A 27752-nucleotide genomic window follows, 5' to 3' on the forward strand; every position below is an offset into this window, starting at 1 on the left:
CAAACTTGGGGGCTGACACCAGGAAAAAAATGAAATGAATGAAATTTGGGACCAATTTCATCCTGTATTGTGGTCCTTTGGATTTCATTCTGGAACACTGTGTTATACATTACTTCATTTACTTGGGTCAGTAGTCAAGTATCAGTGTTGATTCAGTTTAGTATTCCCCTCTTTCTTCTAGAATTGTGGAACCAGATGAACCCCCACCTTTTTAGAGAGGAGAAACACAACCTTATATCTGAGCCTGCTTTATTTTTAAAACTTTCAGGAAGTTTGCTTTTGTAGAGCAGGATATTGGCTGACTGTTCTTACAAATGGCATACTTTTCCCAGAGGATCACCTTTTCAGAATGCTTATTTTCTAAGCACTAATTTTCAAATGTATTCTTTTCCTGTGACCAAAACAACTCAGCCTATGACCACAATTTTGACAACTAACATGAAAAATTAACTAGGTAATCTGCACTGTCATTAAATAAATATAGTTCTTATGGACCATTAGTGGTTATCGCATCTGTGCCTGAGAGTCTTGCTCACTTTTGTTTGCCTAACTCTTCGTCCCTTCCCTCCTATTCAACGTAGTCCTGTGGATATACCATTTCTAATGTAGAATTTTTTTTCAAGCTTAAAGCCACAAAAGCCTGTAGAAATGTAAGGGTTCAGGGCTTTTTATTTGTTGTGGTTTTTTGCTTTTGCTCTGCTACCCCATTGCCAGTATTTTGAAGACAAAGTTTGGGAAATGTAGAGAATTCATGTGCAGTTTCCATTTATTTTTCTATTATGAATCCAGAATTTGGGGTTGCTAATCTCTAATTCAACTACAGATGAAAACTTCCTTTATGGGTCTCTCATAGGTTTCTCTCAATGACCTTGGTCTTGGTAAGCAGTAGCTTGGTTATTCAATAGGCGGGTTTCTCCTGTAGTTATTCTTGTCCTGGATCAGGTGAGTACATCCGAAGTCTCCTTCTAATGCCATGTGTAGAAATTTGTTGCAAGGTAAGCTGATGCACATTAACTTGTTTTGAATATTTAAGCCTTAAGGAATAAATAAGTGCTTTACTTAGATAGTCAGTGTGGCCCGGAATCAAATCCAATAGCATTTTATCACAAAATCATATTTCCTCCCCTTTTTGATGTTTTCCTTTGTGGCCGTAACTACCAAAGATTCAGATCACATTTCACCGACAGTTTTCGCATTATTTTTAAGAGACATTCAAGCAAACACAGATGTAGTTGGCTTCAAATTCCAAGTAATTTCGACTGCTGTGATGCCTCTGGATCATTTAAAAAATATTTCTAGTTTTCATTCTGGTGAAAACCTAATACTCCATATGGCTGCTATTGCAATTTTAGCTCTTGTAGGTAAGGTAATTTGTTCATTGAAACCTAAATGCCTATAAGGTTGTTTGCCACATCTTCAGCTTGAGTTTCTGCTGACTGTACTTTTTAGATGGTATTAGACCCATTGAAATCCAAATGAATTATGAATTTATCCAAGCATCTACGTTGTTTGAATTTCACAGGACTCATTTTCCAGCCCAGTTCTCCCGTATAAGTACCTAGGGCATATTTTCTTGACGCTGCGTTGATTTGAGCCCGGTTTGGAGTTCTCAGTTTGTACAAATTTCACTGTCCAAAAAAGCACGTCTGATTCAATAACAATAACAGTGGAGCCATCATCAGTTGTTCTCATGCACTCTGAGATTTCCTGAGTAGTGGGACTGTAATTGTTGTTTAACTATCCAGACATCTAGAACTTTGGCCCTGAAGGCCCCCTCTTTGCCAGACCCTGTGAAGCATTTTTCACTGTGCCCTTGTGGTACTATGGCCTGGCCTGTCTTCTCCTTGTAACAATTCTTTTTAAGAGAAGCTTATTTTCCATCATGTCAGCATTTGTCTGAACCACTTCCAATAGTCTTTGTACTATTTCTGATTTCCCTCATTTTACAGGCTGAATTAGTAACTTTTACTAAAACCTAAGGAATATCATCCAGCAAATCACAATGCCTTTTTTCCATGAGATATAACTGTGTCTGTGGTTATAAAGCTCTCAGATATTGCTTAGCCAGCGTACGTTACTGGCTACAAACTATAACTTTTGCTTACATCTGAACTGAATACCAGTCTCTTTTTCAGGGTGTTTCTACCAAATCATGAACACCTGGACCATTCAAGTTGCCTCACTAATTAGCTTTCCACCTTGTCTGTATCATTGAACAATTAGGCTATGAAGTTGAATTTCCACAGGGCATTCCCCACTTACAAATTCTTGTATCACTTCAGCAGAGACAACATGGCTGCTACTCTTGGGTTACAAGCAGGATTAAAAAAAAATAAATCAAAAAAGGGAAGTTGTAGCCATATAGCCTTACTCAATTTTTTTATCTAATCCAATTTTACAGCTAACAGACACAGTGTCTCCATAATCCGCGGATCCCCTCCTTGATTGATTTCAAACTCCTTCCTCCTTTGCTTCTGGTCCATCCTTTCTTAAAGCTGAAGATTAGCCAAAGCCGCCTCCTCTCCCTAATTCCATAGTACACTAAGAGGTTGCTCCAATACCTTTTACGGAACTCCAATTTCTTAGTTTAGGCCTTATTTTCTCACCTGAGATCTCTGCAAATGTGGCACTAATTTAAGCCATGCATGATTTGATCTAGACAGTTCACATCTTGCTGCCTGTTTCGGTTAGGAGGAGAAATTGGAGCTGAAATCAGGTGCCTGTGGTGTAATCATGTTTTCTCATGAAGCGGCTGAATATGCTCTTTCGCAACACAGGTGGCACCAGACAGCATGGTGATTGCAGGCATCCTTCAAACATTGCTCAGCCCAAAAACCTGGAAGGATTTCCCCTCACAGTTTGTCTTCCAGAGCGAGTGTTGACTGGTGCTATCCTCTTTGCTTTCTCTTTTGTCTCTTCTGCCTCCCCTGTACAGAGTCCTTTGTCAAGGAATAGCTGGTAGGAGTTCCTTAACTCATTAACATGTCTGTGTTCATGCATTGTTTCATAGTGGTCTATAATTGTTTTTAACAGGTGAGACTGATTCCTTTCTCACAATTTACAACATGACGATTACTCTGAAAATTCCTGTATTTTTTGCCATTGTCCTCTTTGCTATTACAAGAAGTAACTATAACACGCTTTGGAAATACCTTTCTCTCCCAACCCAATAAAAATGCAGTAAGCGTGACAGTAACACTGAGAGCCCTGCTGCAGCCAGCGAAGCTTATCCCTGAACTGTTTCCTAGGTCCATCCAAAAGTTTCAGGTGAATCCTGACTCCCAGGTGACCTTACAGCCAGGACCAAGCAGCATATCATGGAGCGAATCTTCCCCAGAATCTAAGTGTAGTCTGGAAGCTCTTTACCAGCTTTTGCCTCTTTACGGTTACCCCTAAATGTGAGTTCTTTACCTGGTGTATGAGAGCACATCAACACATTGAGTCAAGATACTTGTTTTTATTTCAGTTCTGCAGAATTGGGTGCTGGGTGTTTAACAACAGCTAGCACAGCTCATGTTTCAACCCACCTAATATTTATAACGATAAAATACAGCTGATTGGTCCATAATGATTCATTCACCGCTCTTGACTATACATATGCATCTAAGCTCATGTTTAAAATATTTAGGGAGGTTACCTGATTAGCATCTCATTATTCACAAAGGGGTGTGTATGTTAGCATTATAATTACCCAAGGTTAGTTTGGGATACACTCTTGGCTTGAATTTGGTCCAGAAGTTATATTTTGCTATCTTATGTCTAAGTCAGCATCTGGAAAAGAACATGCAAGACACGCTGTTTTGTTTCACATCCTGTTCAAGGTTGGGTACATTCCTTCATGTCCCAACCATGTCCCAGACAAAACTTCTTGATAAACTTTTAACTTTGTTCTTTTGGCATCGTAACCACTTCTCATATTTATACCAGCACATTGCTGATAGGCAGTCTTATTTAAGCATACGATGAATCCATCCTGCACCAACCAAGCCAAGAGCTAAATGATTCTTTCAGCACAGCTCTTCCTAGTACATCTGCTCCTGTGGGATGGAGGTGGCAGGTGGGAAGCTCTGCCTTCCTGGACCCCCAGCAGCTACGGAGTCAAGTGGATTTTGGTCTGATGTACAGCACCAACCTGTCATGTTCTGGACCACTGCAAGAGCTGCCCAGAGAGCTGGTGGAGTCTCCGTCTCTGGAGACATCCAAACCTTCAAAACCCGCCTGGACGTGTTCCTGTGCAACCTGCTCTGGGTGACCTTGCTCTGGCAGGGGGTTAGATGATCTCCAGAGGTCCCTTCCAACCCCTACAGTTCTGTGATTCTGTGAAGAGCTTTCACGTGTTAAAAGCTACCATTACGTTGTGATGTATACTCTCGGACCTGAGGTGAACGAGCTCAATGAGAGATGCTACATGGAGATACAAGAAATGAGACCCATAAAGGGAAAACTGGAGCCTTACTGGAAGCAGGACCAGTTGGCTGAAGTCGGGGAGCTGACAGATGGGCCCTGCGGTGTGACGGAAGGATGCCCTGGCTGTGGCGGCTGCGCCCCCGCCCGCAGGAACCTCCCGCCGGCCGCCCGCCCCCTCGCCGCTGTCTCCATGCGACAGCGCAGCCTGGGCAGCTCCCAGCGCCCTCATTTGCATAGCCCCCGAAAGTAGCCAATGGGCAGCCGGCTCTGCGTTCTGTCATTTGCATGGGCCCCCGGCGGCGGCCAATGGGGTGGCGCCCGCCGAGCCCGCTGGGGAGGCGATGTTTCCCTGCGCGCGGGGCTGTAGGTGCGGGTGACACAGCGACAGGCCGGGCCGGCCGCGGGGACCTGCCGGCCCATCGGCCCGGGCAGCGCCGCCGCCGCGGGGAGGGGGAAGATGTCGGTGGCGGGGCTGAAGAAGCAGTTTCACAAAGCCAGCCAGGTAAGAGCAGCAGCCGCCGACGGCGGAGCGGCGGGGGCCGGCTTTGCTGTGGGTGGGCGGTTCGCCCCGCGCCCGATCCCGGCCGCCCGAAGGCGCAGCGGGTCCCTCGACCCGCTCCTTCTGCATCCCTCTCTGGCACCGCCGGGGTGTCTGCTTCGGCTTTTCCTCCGGGCCCTCCCGGGTATCACTGCCTGCTGGGTTGATCCTTGCAAGGGAGAGCTCCCTCTTTTCCTTCTTTTGCTTGGGGCTTCGGGTTTTTCTTTTAGTCGTTAATATTTGTTATTTAGCGATGGGTTTGTGCTTGTGCTCTGAGGCCTCCGTTAAAGGTGTAGGCTGTAGGGTGCTAGTTTTCCCCTGAAGAGTTCAAGATGTTGTTCTTCCGCAAACTACTGGTTTGTTATCCTACTTGGCATACCATGTATTTGTCCTATAGAGGGTATCATGTGTTTCTAGAGTTTTCCCTCCTTTTATAGATGCTGTACTCTTAGAGCTTTTCCTGGGTGAACCTTCATCTTCTCCTGCCCCCTTTCTTTCCTATTATCTCTTCTCTTTTATAACGTGCTTCTCTTTAATACTTTTGCTGATTTCTCCTAAGAGCGAAACCCCTTTCCATGAAGCGGGTGGACTGGTTGCATTATGTCGCGTGACAGGGCTGACCCAAACCCCATGTTGGCAAGGTAGCTTCAGGAAGTGGCAGCAGTGGGGTTATTCTCACTGAAGCTGTTTGGAAGCCTCAGCTGCTTTGCTTGCTTGTTCCGAGCCTGAGGGACCTGTATTTCCATTGGCTCTCAGTAATTATAATGGTAATACTGAAATTAGTGTCTGTAACCCACTCAGTCAGATTGGACAACTGCACTTGTCTTGGTGAGAGTGAAGAAAATCAAGCTTCATTGAGTGCTTAGCTGTCATCTTTCTAGGTCCTTCTTCACGTTTGGCTTGACAGCAGCCCAAAGGCAGAATGTGCACTTAGTTTGGATATAGAGATGCTAAATATTTGTATCTAATGTTTATTTTCAGTAGCGTTCTTTCTTTCATGTTAGGTACTGATCTGGAAAAAATCTCATTAATCTGTATCTTTTAGTTAGCTTCCACTGTTTCTTTGAGAAAATGGGTCTTCCAGGGTAAATGTCAGGAGAGCAAGTAGGGGAGAGCATCTGTCATTCATTTCAGTGGCCAGTCCGGTCCAAACTGCGACAGTAAACAAATCCAAGGACAATTTATAAAAGATTTTGTCTTGTTTTGCACCTAACTTAACGCTGGTAAGTGATGCAGCCTTTGCTGTGGTGAATTTGTAACTCAAGAAGCAGAAGGTATTTAACTGAGGAAGTTAGAGAGGTAACCACAACAAATGCTGTCTTGTCTAGCAACTGGGAAGAGTGCAAGTTGCTTAATCCTGCCCAGAGGTCAGGTAAACATTAAAAAAAAAAAAGGAGGGAGGGGATCTGATAAAGGTAGCAGCAATGGCAAAAAGGAATAATAGAATATATTGAAGTTGACTGTACATTTATTAAAAAGTTGTGGTATGACTTCCAGTATTCATTACAGTAAGGAACTGTGATGCATAACTCAGATAATCTCCTTCTCGGGGTGGGTCAAAGGTAAAGTTTCCACTTATTTTCAAATGCAGGACTGAGCAAAGAATTTAAATTGATTGTAAAAGTCTCTCTTCAGGGCTGGAATTGGATTTTTTTCAGTGCTTGAGGAAAAACAAGACGCTTCTTAAGAACTCATTCTGGAAGGACTCAGATAAGATGTTGGGCACAGTAATAGTGGAAAAAATAACAGGAGAAATAGCATATATATGATCAAAACATCCAGGCCTAAATAACTGATCTATTTATCTGCCATGCGCGCAGGTATAAAGGTACAAACTAAATGGTTGTTGAAACTGACAAAAATAAAGCGGAACATGCAAAATGTAAATATTGACACTCTATCTTTTAGCTAGATTCTTTTACGAAATATTAATACAAGTGAATGCAGAGCATGAAAGAAGTATTTCTCAAAAGACCATTTGATAAATCTCAAAGTACTGTGGGATCACTTAAGGAGACATATATATACCTTTGTGTATTGAATGGATGAGAGATGCCAAGGGTAACTGTTAACAGCAGAGACCGGCATTGCTTGGGGAAAGAATGAAATTAATTCCTTTAGTGTTCCCAAAGGAGAATGGGGGCAGATGACAAAAACTGGCAAATTTCCCAGAGGACATTGAGGAATACTGAAGGGAATGAGACTTGAGCCAGGGCATGTGATTAAGGAATAAGAATAATATTTGAAGGCTGACAGAACCTAAAGACAAAAAATCTGAACGGTGAAGCAAGTGGGCTAAGACAGTCCGTACTTAAAAATTCATTCAGAAATGTGAATAAATATCAAAGAAGTGGCAAGATCCATGTATTTTCAGAAGATACTGTTTCCATGCTAAAATAGACTTTGGTTCAACTGAAACAAACCACAGTGCTAACTGAAATATAGAGTAATGTAGATGTATAGTTATAGAAAGATTAAGTAAAATAAAACAAATGGAGTTACTCTCTAACTCTGTATACTCTAACTGATCTACTTAACTGTTGCGGAACTGTTTTTTGCAAAAGAAAGGCATTTCACTTTTGTTTTTGTAAAAAGCCTGCCTCCTCTGTTTGTCTTTATGTGCAGCTTTTGTGTTAACTAGCGGTGATAACCTTTGTGGATAGGCTTAAATTCTAAGTTTATAGAGTCCAGGAAAAAAGCAAGCAATACTTAAGTTTTTATACATGCCGTTGACATTTCTGGGATGTTTGTCTGGTGCATGTCAGCTTGGTTTATCTAAAGTTACGGTTAAGTAAATAAGTGTTTGCTTAATAAAAGGTCAGCAGCTAACTTTTTATGGTTATTAAAACCCTCTACCAAAATTGGGCATGACACGCTATTGCAGACTTGGTTTGTGTAGTAAAAAGTCGCCATGTCTCTGCCTGTAATCCATTAATTCACAATAAGTGTTCTTGATGTTTTTTTCCTAGATTTTTTTATCCAATTTGTATTTTGTACCCCACTGAAAATAGCGCATCTGTGTAGGTTTTCATCTAAGTATCTTGTAGTGAGATTCAGAAGACAACTCTTGAGTTATGTGCATCTGTTGGAATTACTGCAGTAAATTCTGCACCCCAGAGTGAGTGGCGTTTTAACTATTTTTCTCTATATTTCAATATATAAAGCTGCAATTCTGCTCCGTTATCTGTACCCTAATAATCGCTCCCTCTAACATCACGTAACTGATAGACCCAAAGCTTACACGTGACCCAGAGGTTATAGATCTGTTATGTAACAGATAATAGCTTTTGGGTACACTATAATTTTCTTTACTGTGCCTTTTATTTAGGTTACAAGGTTAAATTGAAACACTCCAGTGGACTGGAATGAGGATCACTTCCGTTCTGTCCATTTAAGATCAGCGACGATCCCTTGAGCATAACTCATTTGACTCATGAAATACCAAGCAGAAACTGTGTGGCTTCTTACCACCTTGCACTGGCTGATAAGCAAGGGCAGGTTGTTTCTCCGATTAACTGATTAACTCCTGCACAAGTCTCATGGAATTCAGCCTTTTTTCTGGTTTTTAATGTATTTTCAAATAGAAGTTTTTTTAATTAACCTTCAGGGAGTTCTGTTAATGATGAAAATTTGTCTCCTGTCACTTTCAGCCTCTGACATATCTTATCTGTTTTCCTGTTTTCAGGTTGAAACCTTTTGATGTAGGTGGGTGTATCTCTGCCTTCTGTTTCTGCAGGCCTTGTTCTCATGGTGGTTGTGCATGTGGGATAACCCAGATGGTGGGAGGACTGCATCTTCTGATGCATACTGGGAGTATTTTTAGAGTGGTGTTTCTGTTTAGAAAAGCAGTAAGTGTAGAGAGTGAATAAGAAAGACTTAATAGGCAGCAGATGCTATTATAATTTCTGCTTTGCTCTAAAGCTGCAGCCAGGCTGGTGTCTCGCTGTAAAGATATGTGATTTTTCAAAGCAGTTGGTGACTAGTGAGCTGAGAACCTCCCTCCCTTAGGGTGTTTTGAGAGCTCAGCCGTGATGCTGGCATAGGAAATCTGCTGTTGACCTTGAATTCACATGTTTTCTTTCTCTCTCTCTTTTTTTTTTTTTTTTAAATCAATTGTAACTAAAGTCTGTGTATAGCAGCAGTCTCATTATCAACAGCTTATTCATAGTGTAATTCTTAGGCTTAGCTTCTCAGCAATAGTGGAAATTACTAGTTTTTTTGAGGAAACACATGACTGCCATTTATTGTGAATATCTTGTTTGTAATGTTGGCATCAACAGTTATTGTTAGCCTATGCAGAGTGGTTTCTTAAACCTTCTCCTATTGTCAGTGAAGAAACAGAGGCTCCAAGACAGTGTGAATCAGGAGCTGGCTCTATTGTCTATAGACAGAGCCTAGGGGTGAGCAGATTTTCTAACTAAAATCTGTTACAACTCTTTTGCCTTCTGAATGTGATTTAACCTACTGTAATAAAATATATGCTCTGTGCTTCTGTCTCTTACATATCCTGGATGGCATTTGTCTTTTCAAGTACTGCATCTTTTTTAGCAATGTTTTTAAAGGCCTTTTTCTATTTTTTTTTTAATTTTAATTTTTTTTTTTTTAAGTTTTGGCTATCACCAGCAGCTGCAGAGATGCTGTTTCTTCTCTCCCAGATTTCTGCTTTTACTCCATTGATTTATGTGGCATTTTGATCCAATCTGTTGGAATGAAGACCAGATCAGAATCAAGATCATCTTGTTCTCCAGACAGAATAAGTCTTGTGATTGGGTTTTTTTGTGGTGGTTTCTTTTTTCTGTTCTCCTGACTATTTTTCTTTTCTGTTATGTTGTAGATGAATGATACTAGCCTAGACATAGTATTTAAGCCCTTTTTTAAAGTCCATGTTGACATTGAGTTAATACACAAAAACTTAATTTACACAAGTGCTTGCTAGCAAAGGAAGTACTTTGGTAAACTGAGGAAGAGACAAACATCATACAAAGAGAACCTGAACTTGCCAGTGAGACAGGAAAAGAAACTCATTATTGTCTACGTGCAGATATATTTCTTTCCTAGGACTATAAGCTGTTATCATAGAGTCTGTTAGAGATACTGCCCTTTCAACTTGAGTTGGGAGTGATGAATCCAAGAAAGACCTTAGTAGAGAGAGAGAGCTTCTATCATGTTCCTAGTTTTTATTAGATAACTATATAATCTTATAGAATTGTGGAGATAGGACAGTGGTGAAAAGGACATTGGAATTTAGTTTATTGTCTGAGATGTTTTCATATGTGTTTCAGAAAGGAGAGTAAACCCTTGGCCACTGGCAACGACAAAAAATAACATTCCTCTATTCTCTGTGTAGGTATCTAATTAGACAATATTGTTTGTTTTTACCTGTGTTATGACTGGAGACTGTTCTTATGCAATCCAGTAATTATAAAACTATAATGTAGATTATACGCTGTTCCTCTTAAATTCCTAAGACGATGTGAGGAGAGGCTGAGGGTTTGTGTAAATCTTTGAAGACTTGTTAGTTCATGGAGTATTTGTTGGGTTTTTTTTTTTGTGTTTCTTTTTTGATGGAAAACAGTGCTTGCAAAAGCAGAAGTCCTCATATTGCACTTTTCTTTCAAAGCAAAACTGATGAAAGGGAGGGAAATGTGGTCCTGTGGCAAAGATCAGCATGGGGTGGGGGGAGCGGGGTGTAGTAAGGCGACAGTGATCTGCACTTCACCCCTCTTCCTTTGGCATTAGTAAGGCTAACTCACCCGCTCACTCCCTTTTGAGTTACATGGCTGACTTTGGTTGTGCAGCCCACCCTGCTTCCACTGAAGCTTGCTTCCTGCTACCGGTGTACTGGGCTAATAGGTAGGAAATAGGAAGACAGTTCCTTGTGGCGTGAAGGTGGTTTTCAATATTAAAAAAAACATATCTGATGGAGTTGGGAGGATGGTGAAACTAGCTCTCAAGATTTAGGTTTACGGTCATATTTACAATTTTATTTATCACCTGCTACGTAGCCTGCCAGTACAGCATAACTGTAGGAAAAAGAAACTTCAGTCAGCGCACAAATTAAAAGATAGCAATCATATCCCTCTGCAACCTTCAACAGTGCAGCTTTCAGAGCTGCAATAGATGCATCACAATGCTGTAAACTGGGAATCTAGCAGTGATGCAGCTACAATTTGGAAGGAGGTTAGTTGTATTTTACCCATAAAATATTTATATATAAAAGTCTGAATGGCGTTGCAATAGAAAATGGTGTAGCTTAATGGAATGGCAGCTGAACTTTCTCCTTGAACACATCTCCTTTTATAGATTCTTGGCTTTGCTGAAGAGTTTGCACAGGCATCCTGAAAGTTCGAGCGAGAGCTGGTGCTTCGTCCCTAACTCATGCTGTTGCCTGAGTCATTGCGGCACATGCTGGGTAATATATTGCAGTGCAGTCTCTTGAGAATCCTGCAGTGCTGAAAAACAAACAGAGAAGCAGAGCACAGCAGCAGCATTGCATTAAGATTTTCTTCAGCATCACTTGCTAAGTGTTGCTTGAAGTTGCTTAAATATTTTGAGCAGATATATTTCTACCGAGAAGTTGCATTCCTATACAGAATTTGGGACAGACTTTATAATATACATATAGACGGACAAATTCTGCTTAGTTGCACTGATAGAAATCTGGGATGACTCAATGAAGTCTTATAGGAATGTGCAGCATAACTGTATAACTGAGTGCAGAATCTGGCCCATAAAACCTCAGTCCAAGTGCTTGTTTCTATTGAGGTAAGAAAGTTGTATATATTCAGTGGCACAATATAGCTGCAGTTACAGAACAATCTATTGCTGAAGAATAGAAGTGTTTTAAATATCACGTTTTCTCAGTTGTGCCATCCAAACAGCAACACTTTCTGTAAGCAGACAATTCAAATATGTCCCATTCTTCGTACCTTCTGTAAGAACCCTATAAACCCTAAACTTTGTAATGGCATTGTTAAAAACAAACTGCTTCTATTCATGTTAATGCCACTTTCACCTCAGTATATTGTGGTAATCTAATTCTGTACTGTGCTCTTATTGTTAGTCTCTTTCCTGTTCATGGAAAGGAAGCCACTGCTGGAGTTTTATGACTAGTTGAGAGTTGAAGATGCATTGTTAACAATGCTTTTGTCAAGTCCAGTTAGAAAAGTGCTAATCGAATGTTAGATTGCACCTTAAATTATATTTTCTAGAGCCCTAGTGTCCTATCACTGTGTACATGTCTCTTTTATTAAAGTTATTAAGAGTTATATGCATTGATGGGAGAATATACCAGTTAATTTCCTGCAACATCTCAAATATCAGCAGCTGTGTATGAGAAACTCAAAAATAACTTGGCCTTACGTGCTTTCTATTCAAGGGACAATGCCAAGCCTCTGATGAGAATTCTGTTTCTGTACTACCCTAATTAAATTACATTTTTTGATACTGTACCTGTGTTTAATGAACTGTGGTGACTGCAGTGAAATTAGCCTGGTTAGGAACTGAAACTGATTGTAAGAATCCAGGACTCAAAGGAAATCAAGGGGTTCTAAAATTCCATTTTCTATGATTGGCAGTTTCTGTTCTTGTGCAGCCAGGTTACAGATCTAAGTTGAAAAAGTGGGGAAAAGATTTGTTGGGGTTTTTTTTGGTTTTTTTACCAATCAAAAAAAGACATAAAATATTAAAACCAAGTATAAATGGTCCTAGGTAGTAACAGCCCCTTTATTCCCTTGTGGGTGGTTTGCAAATGCAGGTAGGTCTCTCTGTTCCCATTCTTTTTTTACAGATGCAAATAAATAAGGTACCTGAAGGTGATGTGACTTCAAGGTTAAGGAGCTGGTCAGTGGCAGAGCCAAAAGTAGATGATGTTTCCAGACTAAAGATACGATGTCCAGTCATTAGAAATTCTGCTTTCAAACTTTGTTGGAGTTTGAAAAGGTGTGTAAAAGAACCATGTCGCATTCACTATGGATTTTTTAAAATTATCTTTTATTTTGCAAAGGATGTTTGGGTTAAGGCTTCCATATAAATGTGGTCTAATTCCACTGACTCAAAGTTCAGCAGGGCTGAACATGGTATTTTCACTTAACTGTTTTTAATACCCCTCTGGAACGGGCAAGCAATGTTTTAGAAACTAGGATTTTCAGGTAACGATATCCCCCCCAGCAGAGAATAAGTGTCTGTGTGGGAAGATTACTTAATGGCATAAATAAGATGTGGGATTGGAGGTCAGAAAGTCATTTTTTTGATTCAAAATTATGAATTTCCCTTTCGCAGTTCTGTTGGGAGACTTAGGGAGTGGAATTTGGTGCCTGTGCCATCTGCACGGTCAGGGAATGCCACAGACATGGGAACGCTTTCCCTTTCCCACAGAGAATGTAGCACCTGTCAGCTTGGCATCTGGGTCACAGGAGATGTGTGCGTGGCAGGAGGGGAAGAAACCCCATTAAAGTAAATTATTACTCAGAGATCATAGCTCTTCATCAATTCAGAACCAGCAGTTCTAGTTGGTTTCCTAGAAATTCCTTCCAAAGAAAAAAATAAGATTCTTAAAGATGCCGGGATGAATTTTGCTTTTGGTGTAAGCTGCTTGGATGTCTGCCTGGAGGCACTGGAACACGGCAACTGTTACTTACCTTTAAGATTAACTGTTTATTGCTTTATGGCTTTAGCATCTGAATATTCCCTAGCTGTTTTTTTTTCCCCTGTAAGTTGTAATAAGCACCTAAAATGACTGTTGGTGTTGGAGGTAGGGCTTTCTTGTTTGTTTTGTTTTTTTTTTTTCCTTTTCTTTTTTTTGCCTTTGCTGGGGGCTGGGGAGAGCAAGCAAAACTTCTTCGCTCCCCTGGTCTGTGCTACAGCTCTCCATGTGCTGAGAGACCACTGACATTGTTCTGTTCCTCGGTGGAACTTTCCCTTCCTTGTAGTGTTGAACCTGAGTTTGTGCTGGTGCCAGTCACAACAGTTTAATTTAATGGGAAGGAAACTCGTGCGGTGAGCAGTAGGAGAGAGACACGTGCATACACAGGTGAATGGTAAGCTTAGGCAGGAAGGGAGTTACTTGCGGAAATAGCTTTATATTTGAGGAAGCATGTTGCAAAAGAGACTCCAAGATAAATACTTTCTGTCATCAGTAGTTATGCCCCATAAGTTTTTCTCAAACTGTACACTTGGTTGCTGCTTTCATTTATTCTGAGTGGGCCAGGTACAGGAGCTCGTCACAGGCTGCCCAGAGAGGTGGTGGAGTCTCCGTCTCTGGAGACATTCAAAACCCCCCTGGACGCGTTCCCGTGTGACCTGCTCTGGGTGACCCTGCTCTGGCAGGGGGTTGGACTAGATGATCTCCAGAGGTCCCTTCCAACCCCTGCCATTCTGTGACTCGCCAAGGGACTGCAGGCACTGATAAACCCAGAAGTTGCTCAACTGCCAGCTTGTAAACAGTTGATGCTGGAGCATGGTGGACGGTTGTTCCTGTGGGTCTGCGTAGTACTGACAGATTTGGCCCAACCTAAATGTCTGTGTTAGTGTAAGGTGATCACACTTCTCAAAGACAATGTGACCTTGTTTATTAGTATGATGAAATCTGTGATTTATGTTCAAAAGTCATGATCCCACGGATTTATCTGCTATAGAGTCATGAAGTTACTGACGGAATTGTCTTCTATAGAGTCATGAAATTACAGCTGTGTCCATCTGGCCTAAGAGCCGTGGTCTGTGCAGGTCAAATGAAGCAGGTGTTGGCAATGTTCTAGTGCCTGTTGTCGTTAAATGCAGGTTTTTTGGATGTGACTTGTTTGTGGTAGAGGAATATTTTTCTTGTTTCCAGCTTCTTTCTAATGGTGAAACAAAGGACTCTTTTCAAGGTGGTTTTAGTTTTACACAAAATCTGTTCAACAGTTTGAAGTATGTATATATATTTTTACAGATCATATCAGTAAAATCTTGAAACACATTGAAATTTAAAAATCCCTAAAGCTCATAGGTGTGAACTGTTTTAGCGCTCTCTGCTACTGAAAGTTTGCCCAGTTTTACTGTGGGTAAATGGAAATTGGTGATAGTACTTCCATGACTATGTATAAATATAGCGTTTATATATAACCTGTATTTCCTCCCCTACCATCTTTATGCCTTTGGACAGAAAAAACTCCTCATTGATAGCCTCTGCCCAAAATATATTTGCAAGACATTCTTCGAAGGCAAAAAATATCTGCAAATTGACATTGCTTATAGATGAGAACTGAGAATTTACGGTGTGGAATGACACTTGCCCTGACAGTGTCAGGAGTCTAGGATGAATTACATGGTTTCTTTATCAGAGATATTCGTTGCTTCTTATGCTGCTTTTTTGACATAACCTTTCTGGAAACACTCTTTTAGAGCATCTTCATTAGTTACTGTCGTACTTCTGAGTTCTAGTCAGATTGGTGTTGCAGAAATGAAGCGTTTGCACCCTGCTGCGAAGCAGGAAGAACAAGTTCAGAGCCAGAAGTCTGGTGCTATTGCGAGCTTGTACAAGGCATTTGTAGCGTTGCACTTAGCGCCTCTGTCTATCAGCATGTTTGGGAAGCAGCCAGAAGACTAGTACGGCTCACTCTTATCTGATGAACAAAAAGTTTGTTTATACAAGGCGAAAAGATGCACAGAAGTATAGCTAATCTTGCACAAAAGTAGTAATAGTTCTGGGAATTGCTTTTTTTGGATTATATCAAAATCACATTTATTAAAACAATGAGGAAATTAAGTTTCACCTTTTTTCTGTTTTGGTTTTTTTTTTTTTTTTTACAAAATAAAGTCATCTTGCCAAGTGTTGTCAATTTCTGTGATACTTTTATTCAAAAATTACACAAAATTGGAAAAATGATAGTTTTAGAAAAGCCTTGTTTCAGGTGGGAGAAGTTTGTTTGTGAAGATTGTATGTGTTCTTTTGGAACATTACTTATTTTATGATCCAAAATAGTAACCGCTTGCCTTGTTAGTTACTTTTCACAGTGTATCATCGAAGTTATTCCTTCAGCAGATGTTCAGTTCTTGCCAATGTAGGTGAGACTGAGTAAACTTTAATGTTTTGTTCATCACTTGGAACATGTAAAATACATCAAATGAACTGTCTTTGCATCAGCATTTTGGCATATATGAAGCCTTGACACTAATTCTAGTAATGCATATTATTATTCTAGCAGGTGACTGAAATAAATACGTGGTCTGTCCAAAATTACTGTTTTAGATTGGTGCAAAGGAAAACTCAGCTTTTGTTGACTTGCCAGTTATTTTCTAAATTTGAGTGACTTACATGTACAGAAATTGCAAGTGTTGGTATGCCAGTTGTAATTACTACCCAGAAAATACTGCTCTGCAAAAGCCTGTCTGTAATTGTTTTCCTCTTCTAGTATTCCTGGAATCTTACATCTTTCTGTGTGTTTGATGCAGTTATAAAGATGCATTCAGTGCGTTCACAAGGATTGCTCAAAATAGTGGTCAAATGTTGTTAAAAAAATATTCAAATCCTTTATTTTTGTAATCCAAAAAGTAACTAAACTTAAATAAGTACTGCAGACGTTGTTGGAACTCCTGTCAGTTATGGCTCTAATTTTATGCACATCATTCTACGTGGCACATCTTAAAGGAGTCAAAAAATAGAAAATCTTGCTTTTTTTTTTTGTACTTACTTTTTCAACCATCAATTTGAAATTTTGAAAACTCTGTGATTCTGTATACTATCTAATTTAGAGTTGTATTATTAATAATGAAGAACGCATTTCTCTACATTCTTAATTATCATATATGTTTAATCAAGATTTAAAGGGCCATATCTATTGCTTTGTTTTGTATTGAGAATGCAAGAATTGTGACATTTTCATTGCAAGTGAGTTTGTTGGAGATTTGCCTTCAGTGATCTCTTTAGCTGTGGTGAAAGGTTTCTGTTTCGTGGGACTTGGCTTGTTTTGCTACTGGTGGATGTAGTGCCTTTTTTTGTAGGAATTTCTTGCTCCAAAGCCATGTGCCAGTAGAGGAGGACAGTGCCTTTTGACTTCATTTGCACTAGTGCTTCAGAGCTCCTTGGTCTGTGTGTAAATTATGCCCTGAAAATTTCTCCAGTTTTCTCTGTCATGTGATGGAAGATGGAATTTGATAAAGTTGGATAACAATGAAATACCGACAATTCTGTGTGCTGGCTGAGGGAAGTTCTTTTCTGGCCCCATGGATGGAGTCAGTGGTGCATTTCTGCAGTGCTGCTGTTACCGCTGGAATGAATTGTGCCTCGTGGAGGTGCAGGATGGTGTGTCTCCGTTTTACAAGTGTGACTGGGAAGCCCTATTACCTCCAACTGCATTTTAGTTTGTGGTATTGCATGTAACAACGTCTTGCTGCCTAAAACCACTAGTATGTTTTGAAATGGAGTTATAAAAATAAGAGAAAAATGTGCAGTTACTTCCTCTCCAGACTAGTCACAGTGAACACAGTGACGAAAATAATCCTTTTTTTTTGTTTTCCTCCCACTTTTTATTGTGGTACTTTTTCCTTTTCTATTAAGTGATTGAAAGGAGCATGGATTATTAAAACCTTTGAGATACAGATGAGTGTTTTAGACTTGTTTGTTCCATTTAGGTTTTGCAACTCCCAATGAGCACAGGTTGCATTAGCATTGAGAGTTAGATACCTGAAGTCCTTTTGTTTTTCCCATGGGTATTGTTGCTAAGGACCTCACATGAATCCCACCAAAGTCAGCAGTGCTGCAGAGCTGCTGGGAGCATGTTGTTGGATTTTTCAAAATATTTGAGGTAATGAGACTGTAACACCATTAAAAACTCCGTTGCGTTTGTAGTGAACAGGAACAGGAAACACGTTACTTCACAGTGCTCTAATGCTGAAAGTGAATTTAAAGGCTTGTGAAAACTGTCAACTAAAATGGCTTAAAAAAAAAAGAAACAAACAAGAAACCTCTCAAGCAGAGGAGGCAAAAAAATCTTGCTGATTCAAAGGGAGAGTGTGCAATCCATGTACAACAGGAACAGGTGCGTTGCCTTGCATGGGTTGACAGGGACTGACTGTGTGGCAGAAGAATGTGGGTGTTTCACAATGTACTAAAAGCTGTGGAAACTACAGGACTGCTCAAAAAAGTAGGAAGGATGCCACTTAAATCAAAATAATGTGCAGTAAAAAGTAAGGGTAAGAGAAGGAGTTGTCAATACATTTTAATAGTGACCTAATAAAATCCACAAGGCTAGAGTAAATGCTAAAAAGTGTAAGCAGTAGTTTAATACCATTGAAGGACACATCTCTAACTTGATTATGTGGAATGGCATTCTGTAAGCATTGCTGCTTGATGCAAAAGTAATTTCTGAAAGAGCAATAGACAGATTATTTGTCACTTTTCATGCATACAAGGTGGTCTTGCTGATAAACATTATGCTGGAGCGGTGATGAGCAATAGTATGCTAATGTGAGAAGTTAATTCTAAACCAAATCAACCAAAAATTATGCTTTTGACCGTCAGTGTGTCTGGCTATCTACAACCTCTGTTGACAGTTTTGTTGTTCCGCTTCCTCTGTACAGCTCACCTGGGGCTCCATCGTCGATGATTTTGATAACGGAGTCACTAAAACTGTCACTCTAAACTATGGCACTGCCAAAGAACTTCTTACTTTAGATAATTGTGTAGTTGTATAGTAACTTTTAAAAACTAAAAATGGTACTGCTGACTATTCACAGCATATCTTTTAGTGTTAGCAGCTCTAAAGCTTAGATAATTTTAAGAATATTTAACCCAAATACACAAGCTTTGGGCTGAAGCTGTGAATCACTATCAAAAGTGCCTACATCTTGTCTACGATATTTCTCCTTTGGTTGGTCTGTATTAGTGCTTAAAAGTATTTGCCAGGTAATTTCTAAGACTCAAATTTACTGCTTTTTCCTAGCCCTTACTTTGGCAGGGCTCTCTGACATCAGTTCTGAGTAAGTGATATTTTTAGTTTTGCACGTGGGCATTGAGGTTGTGTTTAAGGCATGAAGTCAGGAAGAAGTGGTAGGTGCTTGGTAAGCTAAGGTAAACTAATGTACTCAGCCTTAAAAAAAAAAAAAAATATAATTGAACTACAGTTTTAGACCACAGCTGACTTTTCTTTAAATGCATTTTCAATAAAGTCATATAATAAGCAAAAATCTCTGGTCATGGAAAATGCAGGAGGGCAACTGGATAGACATGAATTATGCAGTGCAGTTAAGTGTTTTCAAGACGAAAAAATTATTTAAATGTTCTAAGGGTTTTAATTGCCTATTCCGCACACACAAGCTATGATTTATGTGGGATTGATCTCTCTTTTTTGGAGAACTAGGATTTAATTTTTTGTTTCAAATGATATAAAAGAAATAATGACACTAGCATATGTTACTTTAACAGAAAAATGTTGCGATTGGCTATTTGATAGCAACTCTAACCGAGTCAGACTTCACGTGGGACCCAGATACAGGGTAATATGCTGGGCTTTGGTTCCATGAAGCCTTGAAATATTTGCACAGCTTTACATCCATGGATAGCTCTGGGACTGTTCATCTGCTGATCGCTGGCTAGACCCTCCGGAGTTCAGGCCTGTGCTATAATTTGTGATGTATTTAATGTTAGCTTTTGGGAGAGCCAGAGCAGCCATCTTTCCTTAATAAGCTGGGGTAGTTTAATCTGAGAAAAGAGTGAAGGATCCGTTTTCTGGGGTTAATTCCAGAGCATTACGCTGGGACTGGTCAGATAATGTTCTGGGAACTCAAAGTGCAATAAATTCCTCTTAGAAGCTATGAATCAGAGTAGTGCACTCTTCCAGAACTGAGACTGACAATATGCCAACATTTTCTAGAATAAAGCAAAGCATAGATTTTCACTAGACTGAGTGACAATTGCTAGGTGTCATGTGAAGAGGACAGAAATAGAGAGGTATTGAATGGACAAGGTAATGTAAAGCTCACTTGGTGTTTAGTACAGAGAGCTCGCTAAAGAAGTCAGATGACCTCAATGGATGGTTAGATTGTTTTTTGTATGCATACCTTTCCCCTGCACGTGCACGTACTATGTTTATGGAATCAGCTTTAACAGCTGGATGCCATCAGACTGAGGATGCAGTTGCACGGAAACTTGCATCACCCTAAATCTAGGCTGTTGTAACCTCGCTCTACCCCCGGAGTAAGGTCCTGCCCACTTCCTTGAGTCAGCTCTGAGTGCTTGTGTGATCGCAAACAGAGCTGATAGAGGCAGCTTATCCATCTGAAAATTAACCCAGCTGAAATGTGTGATTAGCTTTCAGGTGGATTAACACCTTAAGCTCACAGTGTAGTAGCACAAGAGCTGTTACCACTGTAAGGGAAGTGGTGGGAATGTCTTCACAGGGATGAAAAGGATTTAGAGAAGAGTTAAGCAGCTGTGGAAAATACCTTAATGAATATTAGAATGTCTTGTTTGCATTCAGAGTAGAATAAACTGTGCTTTGTAAGATATTTATATCTCATTGACGTTGTGAATGATTAGCCAACTCTGCTGCGAGTTCCCCATGGATTTAGTGGTGACCATCATGGTTACAATAATAGTCATGTGAGGGCAAACAAAGGAGACAAAAAGATCTATCCATATTCCAGCAAGCCGTAGTCCAAACAGGGCAAGTGAGTAGTTTAAGTAAAATGGTGGTCAACCTGGTTGTAGGTAAAAGGAATGTTCATGGTCAAAGCAGCACCTCAGACCACGTAAGTTACAAATCGTTTGAGTGATAGGGCTTACACAATGAGATCTGAGGCTTCAGTCTGTCTTCAGTGGAAAATTGAGAGCACTGTTGAAGGAGGGGGGAAAACATACATTTTCTGAGTGCAGGAAAGAGTGCCCTTATTTCAACTGTGAGGAATATCAAGGGAAGGAAATTCTGCACAATTAGAGTAAGGCCTAGTGTGACAAATGATGTAGAACAGATCTTTTCCAACCGAGGGTAAGTTGTAAAAGGATGTTAGAGGTAGCAAGAGGCAAGTTGAGACCTGCTGGTCCAACTGAAGGGGAAGAAAGAGATGCACAGGCAGTGTAAGCAGGGACAGGTATCCTGGGAAGAGTATAGGGGCACAGGCTGGTTGTGTAGGGAGGTGGTCAGGAAGTCCAAGGTGCAGCTGGAGCTGAACTTGGGAAGGGACACAACGAATAATAAGAAGGGCTTCTACAGGTGTGTCAGTCAGAAGAAGAAGGTCAAAGAAAGTGTATCCTCCCTGATGAGCAAGACTGGCAAACTGGTAACAACAGACGAGGAGAAGGCTAAGGTACTCAACTTTTTTGCCTCAGTCTTCACTGGCAACCTCTCTCCCCACGTCTCTGGAGTGGGTGGACTGCAAGGCAGGGACTGGGGAAGCAAAGTCCCTCCCGCTGTAAGAGACCACCCGAGGAACATGAATATACAGAAGTCTATGGGACCTGATGAGATGCATCCCAGAGTCCTGAGGGAACTGGCTGATGTAGTTGCCAAGCCACTTTCCATGGTATTTGAAAAGTCACGGCAGTCAGGTGAAGTCCCCGGTGACTGGAAAAAGGGAAACATTGCACCCATTTTAAAAAGGAAGGACCCTGGGAACTACTGACCTGTCAGCCTCATCTCTGTGCCTGGGAAGATCATGGAACAGATCCTCCTAGCAGCTGTGCTAAGGCACACGGAGGACAGGGAGGTGATTTGAGACAGCCAGCATGGTTTCAACAAGGGCAAGTCCTGCCTGAAAAACCTAGTGGCCTTCTATGATGGAGTGACTACATTAGTGGACAAGGGAAGAGCTACGGATGTCATCTATCTGGACTTCTGTAAGGTCCCCCACAACATCCTTCTCTCTAAATTGGAGACATGTGGCTTTTATGGACGGACTGTTTGGTGGATGAGGAATTGGTTGGATGGTCACATCCAGAGGGAAGTGGTCAATGGCTTAATGTCCGAAGGGAGACTGGTGACAAGTGGTGTCCCTTAGAGGTCCATATTGGGACCAGTACTGTTCAATATCTTCATCAATGAAATAGACAGTGGGATTGAGTGCACCCTCAGCAGGTTTACGGATGACACCAAGCTGAGTGGTGCAGATGGGATGCCATCCAGAGGGCCCTGGACAGACTTGAGAAGTGGCCCTCTGTGAAACCCATGAGATTCAACAAGGCCAAGTGCAGGGTCACTTGGGTAGGGGCAACACCTGGTATCAATACAGGCTGGGGGGTGAAGGGATTGAGAGCAGCCCTGCTGAGAAGGGCCTGGGGGTACTGGTGGATGAAAATCTGGACGTGAGCTGGCCATGTGGGCTTGCATCCCAGAATGCCAACCGTATCCTGGGCCATATCAAAAGCAGCATGGCCAGCAGGTCAAAGGAGGTGATTCTGCGCCTCTACTCGGCTTGGTGAGACCCCATTGGGAGTGCTGCATCCAGCTGTGGAGCCCCCAGCCCAGGAAAGACATGGATCTATTGGAGCGAGTCCAGGGGAGGGCCACAAAGGTGATCAGATGGATGGAGCACCTCTCCTGTGGGGACAGGCTGAGAGAGATGGGGTTGTTCAGCCTGGAGAAGAGAAGGCTCGGGAGAGACCTTATTGCAGCCTTCCAGTATTCAAAAGGGGCTTATAAGAAAGATGGAGACAAACTTTTTAGCAGGGCCTGTTGCAGTAGGACAAGGAAGGTAGATTTAGACTAGCCGTAAGGAAGACATTTTTTACAATGAGGGTGGTGAAACACTGGCCCAGGTTGCCCAGAGAGAGGTGGTGGATGCCCCACCCCTGGAAACATTCAAAGTCAGGTTGGACGGGGCTCTGAGCAGTCTGATCTAGTTGGAGATATCCCTGCTCATTGCAGGGGGGTTGGAGTAGATGGCCTTTAGAGGTCCCTTCCAACCCAAACTATTCTATGATTCTTTAAGCTAACCGGGAAAAAAATAAATGTAGTGTAACTTCTCATGTTCTCCCAATACTCTTTGGACAAAACAGAATGTCATAAGGGACCACTCTGACAATTACGTGTTAGCATCTGTAAAACCAATATTTAAATTCGGTCACGAGAAGCGTCTAATGTAGAAACATCTTAAATCATGCAGGAGTTGGGGTAAGAAAGAAGATAATGCAAAAGGTCCTCATATTACTTGGAAAGGGAGCACGTAAAGTGGGTTATTTAAATCTCTAATTTTAAGGGTCTTGTTTTATAGCATAATCACTCTTTCTCATCTTTGCAGTGGGCGTATATGAGTATGTCAAAAGGAAGCCACACCTTCCTTACAAGCACAGAGAACAACTTCAGAAAGAGGGATTGTTTTAAGGCCAAATCAGGATTGTATTGCTGCCAAGTGAATTTTTGCACCAGGAGCATGTAGAGGGAGGCAGAAGTGTTAATGTGATAACAGCCAGTGGAACTCGCTCTGCGGGTAACTTGCCGTTCTCAGCTCTAGCTCCTCTGCGTGCAGAGGAAAGAGGACAAAGTACTGCCCAGTTGCCACGCCTGAAACAAGACGCTTAAAACAGCGGCAGGAAATGTTGCTGGCAGGGTACGTCCCCAGCACGGAGTCTTGCTGCTCGTCCTTTGTCACCCTGGGGCAGGACCGCCTCTGTGGGATGCGCCCAGTACCACCATTGTCTGCAGCGCTCAGGCACACGCTGTCGCAGTGTATTCTGGCTGGATGAGCAAGTGCCAAACACATCATAGTCTGGAAAAAAAATCCCCAAATACTACTTTTCAAAGAAATTCAGAATGTTTTCTATAACAGAAGTTTGGAACCGAATGAGGAGTCGGGGAAATGGGAAAAACGAGGAAGCATATTAACCAAACATGATTTTTTTTTTTTTAATGGCCCTTTGATGGCTTTATACTTCTGTTTTTAGAATATGCTCACTTCCACAAGCAGCAAGATTTTTAAACAGATTAGGGAACAGTATTTTAGAGTTGCAGAATGAAATACTGATGTAAAAGAGTGATTCTGTCTGTGTGGTTTCAGGTATGTCATTGTTCTTGGCTACATGAAATCTCAGATCAATTAATTTGATTGAATTTTTGTCAGAAACTTCAGTGTAATCAGGTTTTCTCTTTAAAAACACTTGTATTTTTTCTGAAAACTGGACAGTCTTGAGCCTCACACTTTATTACGTAGTCTTTTAAGTAGGCTTGCAGAGCAAATAATACGTCTGCATCTAAAAAGTTAGATAGGTTTGTTATATTCAAATTCTTACAAAGATGTTTTCCTTCTGAGTTGTGTACAAGAATGATTACTTTCAATTTACTAATTTATAAATGCGTGTGTAGGCATCAGTGTTGAGTTCTTTGGGAAACAGTGGAGGTTTGTCAGGAAAGTGTTCAAGGTTTTGCAATACAGAGTGGTTTTTGTTGTACAATGCATGCACTAAAGAATAGCTTTAGCAGACAAGTTTGAGTGAAATGCTCAGTAATACTGTGACGTGTCGCTGCCTGGTGCGAAGTGAGTCACTCTATAGAAATGCAAAATCGCGTTATAGAGTCCAGGGGCTTGTACTTTATTCCTATGTGGACAAGAATGTTCTTTGTCTGTGATACTGTTTTTCTTCAGTATCTGTATGCATTTAATTTAAGCTCACAGACAACATGCCGAGTATTGGTGTATACACCGTCTCATGCTAATGATCTGTTTGATTTGTATCATTTGCTGCCTTTTTTTTTTTTCCCCTATGGATTCAGTACCTTGTTGTCCTTTTTCGCTGCTCTTTTAGATATGATTGAAGATGAGGGATGGTTGTCAAACTGGAATGGCTATTTTGTAATATGTAGAAATGCTGGCCTCAAAGCTGTATTTATTTGGGCTTGTCCAGAACGGTTGCTTATGTTCTGTCTGAACAGTTGCAATGAGAAGGAAAGGTCATTTAGTGCTACTTGGAAGAACCTTATCTAGAAGTTATCAAAGGGCAGTCTGAAACCTTTCTGTGCAGAGATGTGGAACAAGTTTGGAGAAAGCACGAGTGATAGTTACTGGAGCTTGTGATTTATACAACGGCATGGGGATGAAGGCTTTATTTAGGAACAGGATTTTGCTCTCTGGGAGGGGGCTGGATTTTCCACAAGTAAGTTGGATTTATTGGCAAGGAGTAGTAGAAGGCATGTAGAAATCTCGAAAAACTATGAGTTTGTGATGGGATGGACTCAGTTTCTGGAATCTATTCAGTGATTTTGCTGCCTCCAAAGTTCAGTAGCTGCCAAGGGCATCAAGAATAAAAGCACTGTGGTTTAGAAATGCCTGGGTGAAGCCTGTGTTGCTTGCTTTTTCATCATCACAATGCGTCTTAGAATTGCAGCTCTAGAAGCAATGGCTATGCCCAATGCGTCTTAGAATTGCAGCTCTAGAAGCAATGGCTATGCCCAAGTTCAGCTTGTTTAAGAGCACGTAGGACCCAAAGGTAAAAGTCTATGTTCAGGATAATGGTATTCCGACAGCAGATTGTCTGGGTAAGTTAATAACAAGCTCCATTAATCGGTGGGTGATCCAGCTCCTTTGTGTGAGACTGTGAGGGAGCAGGGGGAGAAGAATTGCGTTTGAATTGTTCTTTATTGGAGTTTGGCTCCTTTGGCCAGAATGGCTTGGAATAGCGAACGCCAGGCCTCCCTGCAGTTGAGACGTGCTAGCTCTCTGTGGCTGGATCCACCTTGCTTTGTGACAGCTGCTCTTTTTCCTTTAAATGTACAACACGCATTTCTTTTCATGTTATTCAGCAGCTAGTGTTTAAGCTCCGTGCGTGTGGTTTAAAAGAATAATGGATGTGTGTAATTAGGAAGCTGAGAAAGCCTCTATGTATTATGGGAAAGAAATAAAAGATGGCACTTTTACAGCTACAGTTGAGGGTCTTGCCAAAATTATCTGATTATAAAGTTACTGATTGCTTAATATTTTCTGTCAAAGATGCTTAGTGAAGAACATTATCTCAAACAAGTACTGTATGCGTTATAAGAGAAAGAACTTAGCGTTTTAGGTTTACAAGTGGCAGAATACATTCCTTTAAGCATTTTCTGCTAGAATAACATTAAACATTCTGTATGCTTCTAGCTCATGTATTTTTCTAGTAATCTTACCTCATAGAGCTGCAGGGTCTCACCTGGACCTTAAATCAAAACGTGTTTTGCTGCTGACAGATCAGAAAGCGGGAGGAGACTCAAGTCCCATTTAAAAATTGAAGGATTTAATACACACCAATGCCATTTTGTCGAAGTGACAGCCTTCTAATCGGAGAAGATTGATTTAGGACTCATGTTCTTGATTCATATTGCATTTTCTGAACCTGGCGTTGCAGTACTTTATAAGCCATTTGGCAAGTAGCTGTTCGCAGTTAATGGAACTGGTGACACTTATCTGTTGTGTTCTTCACTTCAAGTGTCCATGCATCTGTTGGAAAGTCCTTCTGCAATTCAAAGGCAGAAGGTCAAATTTAATGAAACAGAGTCATAAGCAGTGCATATCTTTGTGACAGAAAGCAAAGCTGATAGGAAGCAGCTTTTCAAACACAGGTTTATTGCAACTATCCTTGAAAGCAAAGGTAGTTATATCTCTCTCTCGCTGTTTCCCCCCCCCCCCCCCTTTCTTTATTATCTGTTTCTCAAAATAACAGCAAGTACATGATCTTTTCTGGGATGCTTGCTGCAGTATTTCTGTCCTAGGACTCTTCATTCTTTCAACCTTGAGTTAGAGACTATATAAATTAACAGTATAAACCAGTCTGGTATTTTGATAAAAGAACATGAGAGTGTACCAATAAATGACTCCTGAGCAGAGTACTGAAAAGAACAAAAGTATATGCAGCTCTTGCTGGGGACAGAAAACAGAGACTAGCAGGGGGGAAAAAAAGAAAAGGTTGGGGGGAGGCTGGTTTATGAGAGAGGGTGTTTAGGATGGAAGGCTGGATGAAATATCATCTGTAGATGCACAAAGTAACTGTTCATTCTAAAATGTTTCACTTGCTGCCTCAGTATAAATTCTCTGAATGATTCATCAAGCCACTGCTCATAGCTGTGGGATTTTTATTTTTTATTTCTTGACACTTATGCAGCAAACTAGAACCGTCGCTGGGCAGTTCTTTGGCCCTCTGAGTTGGGCGTAACATCGGAACTAACAGGATGATTAGACCTTTTCCTGGTAAATTTTATCTTTAAGTGATTTAATTATGAATTGTTTCATAGGACGAATATATATTGATGACAAGGCCAGAGGGGACACAGGTTCACCTGGAACAAGTCCATGAGGCCTCCATTCATAAAGTATCTAGTTGAGAAAGTTGGCGATGGTCCTGTCAATAGGCTTTCCTTTAACGAGCAGTCAATTTCTCTTTAAATGGTAAGGAAACTGTTCCTCAATGCAAAGCACAACAGGCTTTAGCTGTGTGACTGTAAATCTGAAGTTACAAAATCAGTGACTTAAGTAAATATACAATTTACAAACTGTCAAAAGAATCTCTAGAGGTAACCTGTCTGATGGTCATGGTGTTACATCAATGGGTGCCCTTATTTCAGTGACAAGGGGCCTTCACTGACAAGGCTATATCAATCTGTATCAAATTCCAAGGTGGGAGACAGCTTAGGGAGAAAAGCAAAGTTACTTTTTCTTCTCTGCTGTTTGATCTTGAGTTGACTAACTCAAATAGGTGAACTCACATTAAAAGTAGACTTAAATGCAATAAAGTATGCTCTGAAGGAGTTTTGTTTGTGTCAGTATACAGAAATATAAGAAAGCTATTAAAAAAAATAATCTATATATTGGGGGATTGGACTAGGTGACCTTTAAAGGTCCCTTCCAACCCAAACCATTCTAGGATTCTATGATTACA

General features: G+C 40.9%; 1 protein-coding gene across 1 annotated transcript in view; it reads left to right on the forward strand.

The window, feature by feature from the left end:
* Positions 1-4695: 4695 nt before the first annotated feature.
* SH3GL3 (SH3 domain containing GRB2 like 3, endophilin A3) overlaps positions 4696-27752 on the forward strand; it is a 59590-nt gene continuing 36533 nt past the window's right edge. Inside the window, exon 1 of the mRNA XM_063347178.1 lies at positions 4696-4909. Within this exon, the coding sequence (XP_063203248.1) occupies positions 4865-4909 (45 nt within the window). The 5' untranslated portion in view covers positions 4696-4864. The remainder of the gene's footprint in view (positions 4910-27752) is intronic.

Source organism: Chroicocephalus ridibundus, chromosome 9 (assembly GCF_963924245.1).
Source record: "Chroicocephalus ridibundus chromosome 9, bChrRid1.1, whole genome shotgun sequence".
In the NCBI taxonomy this organism is placed as follows: domain Eukaryota; kingdom Metazoa; phylum Chordata; class Aves; order Charadriiformes; family Laridae; genus Chroicocephalus; species Chroicocephalus ridibundus.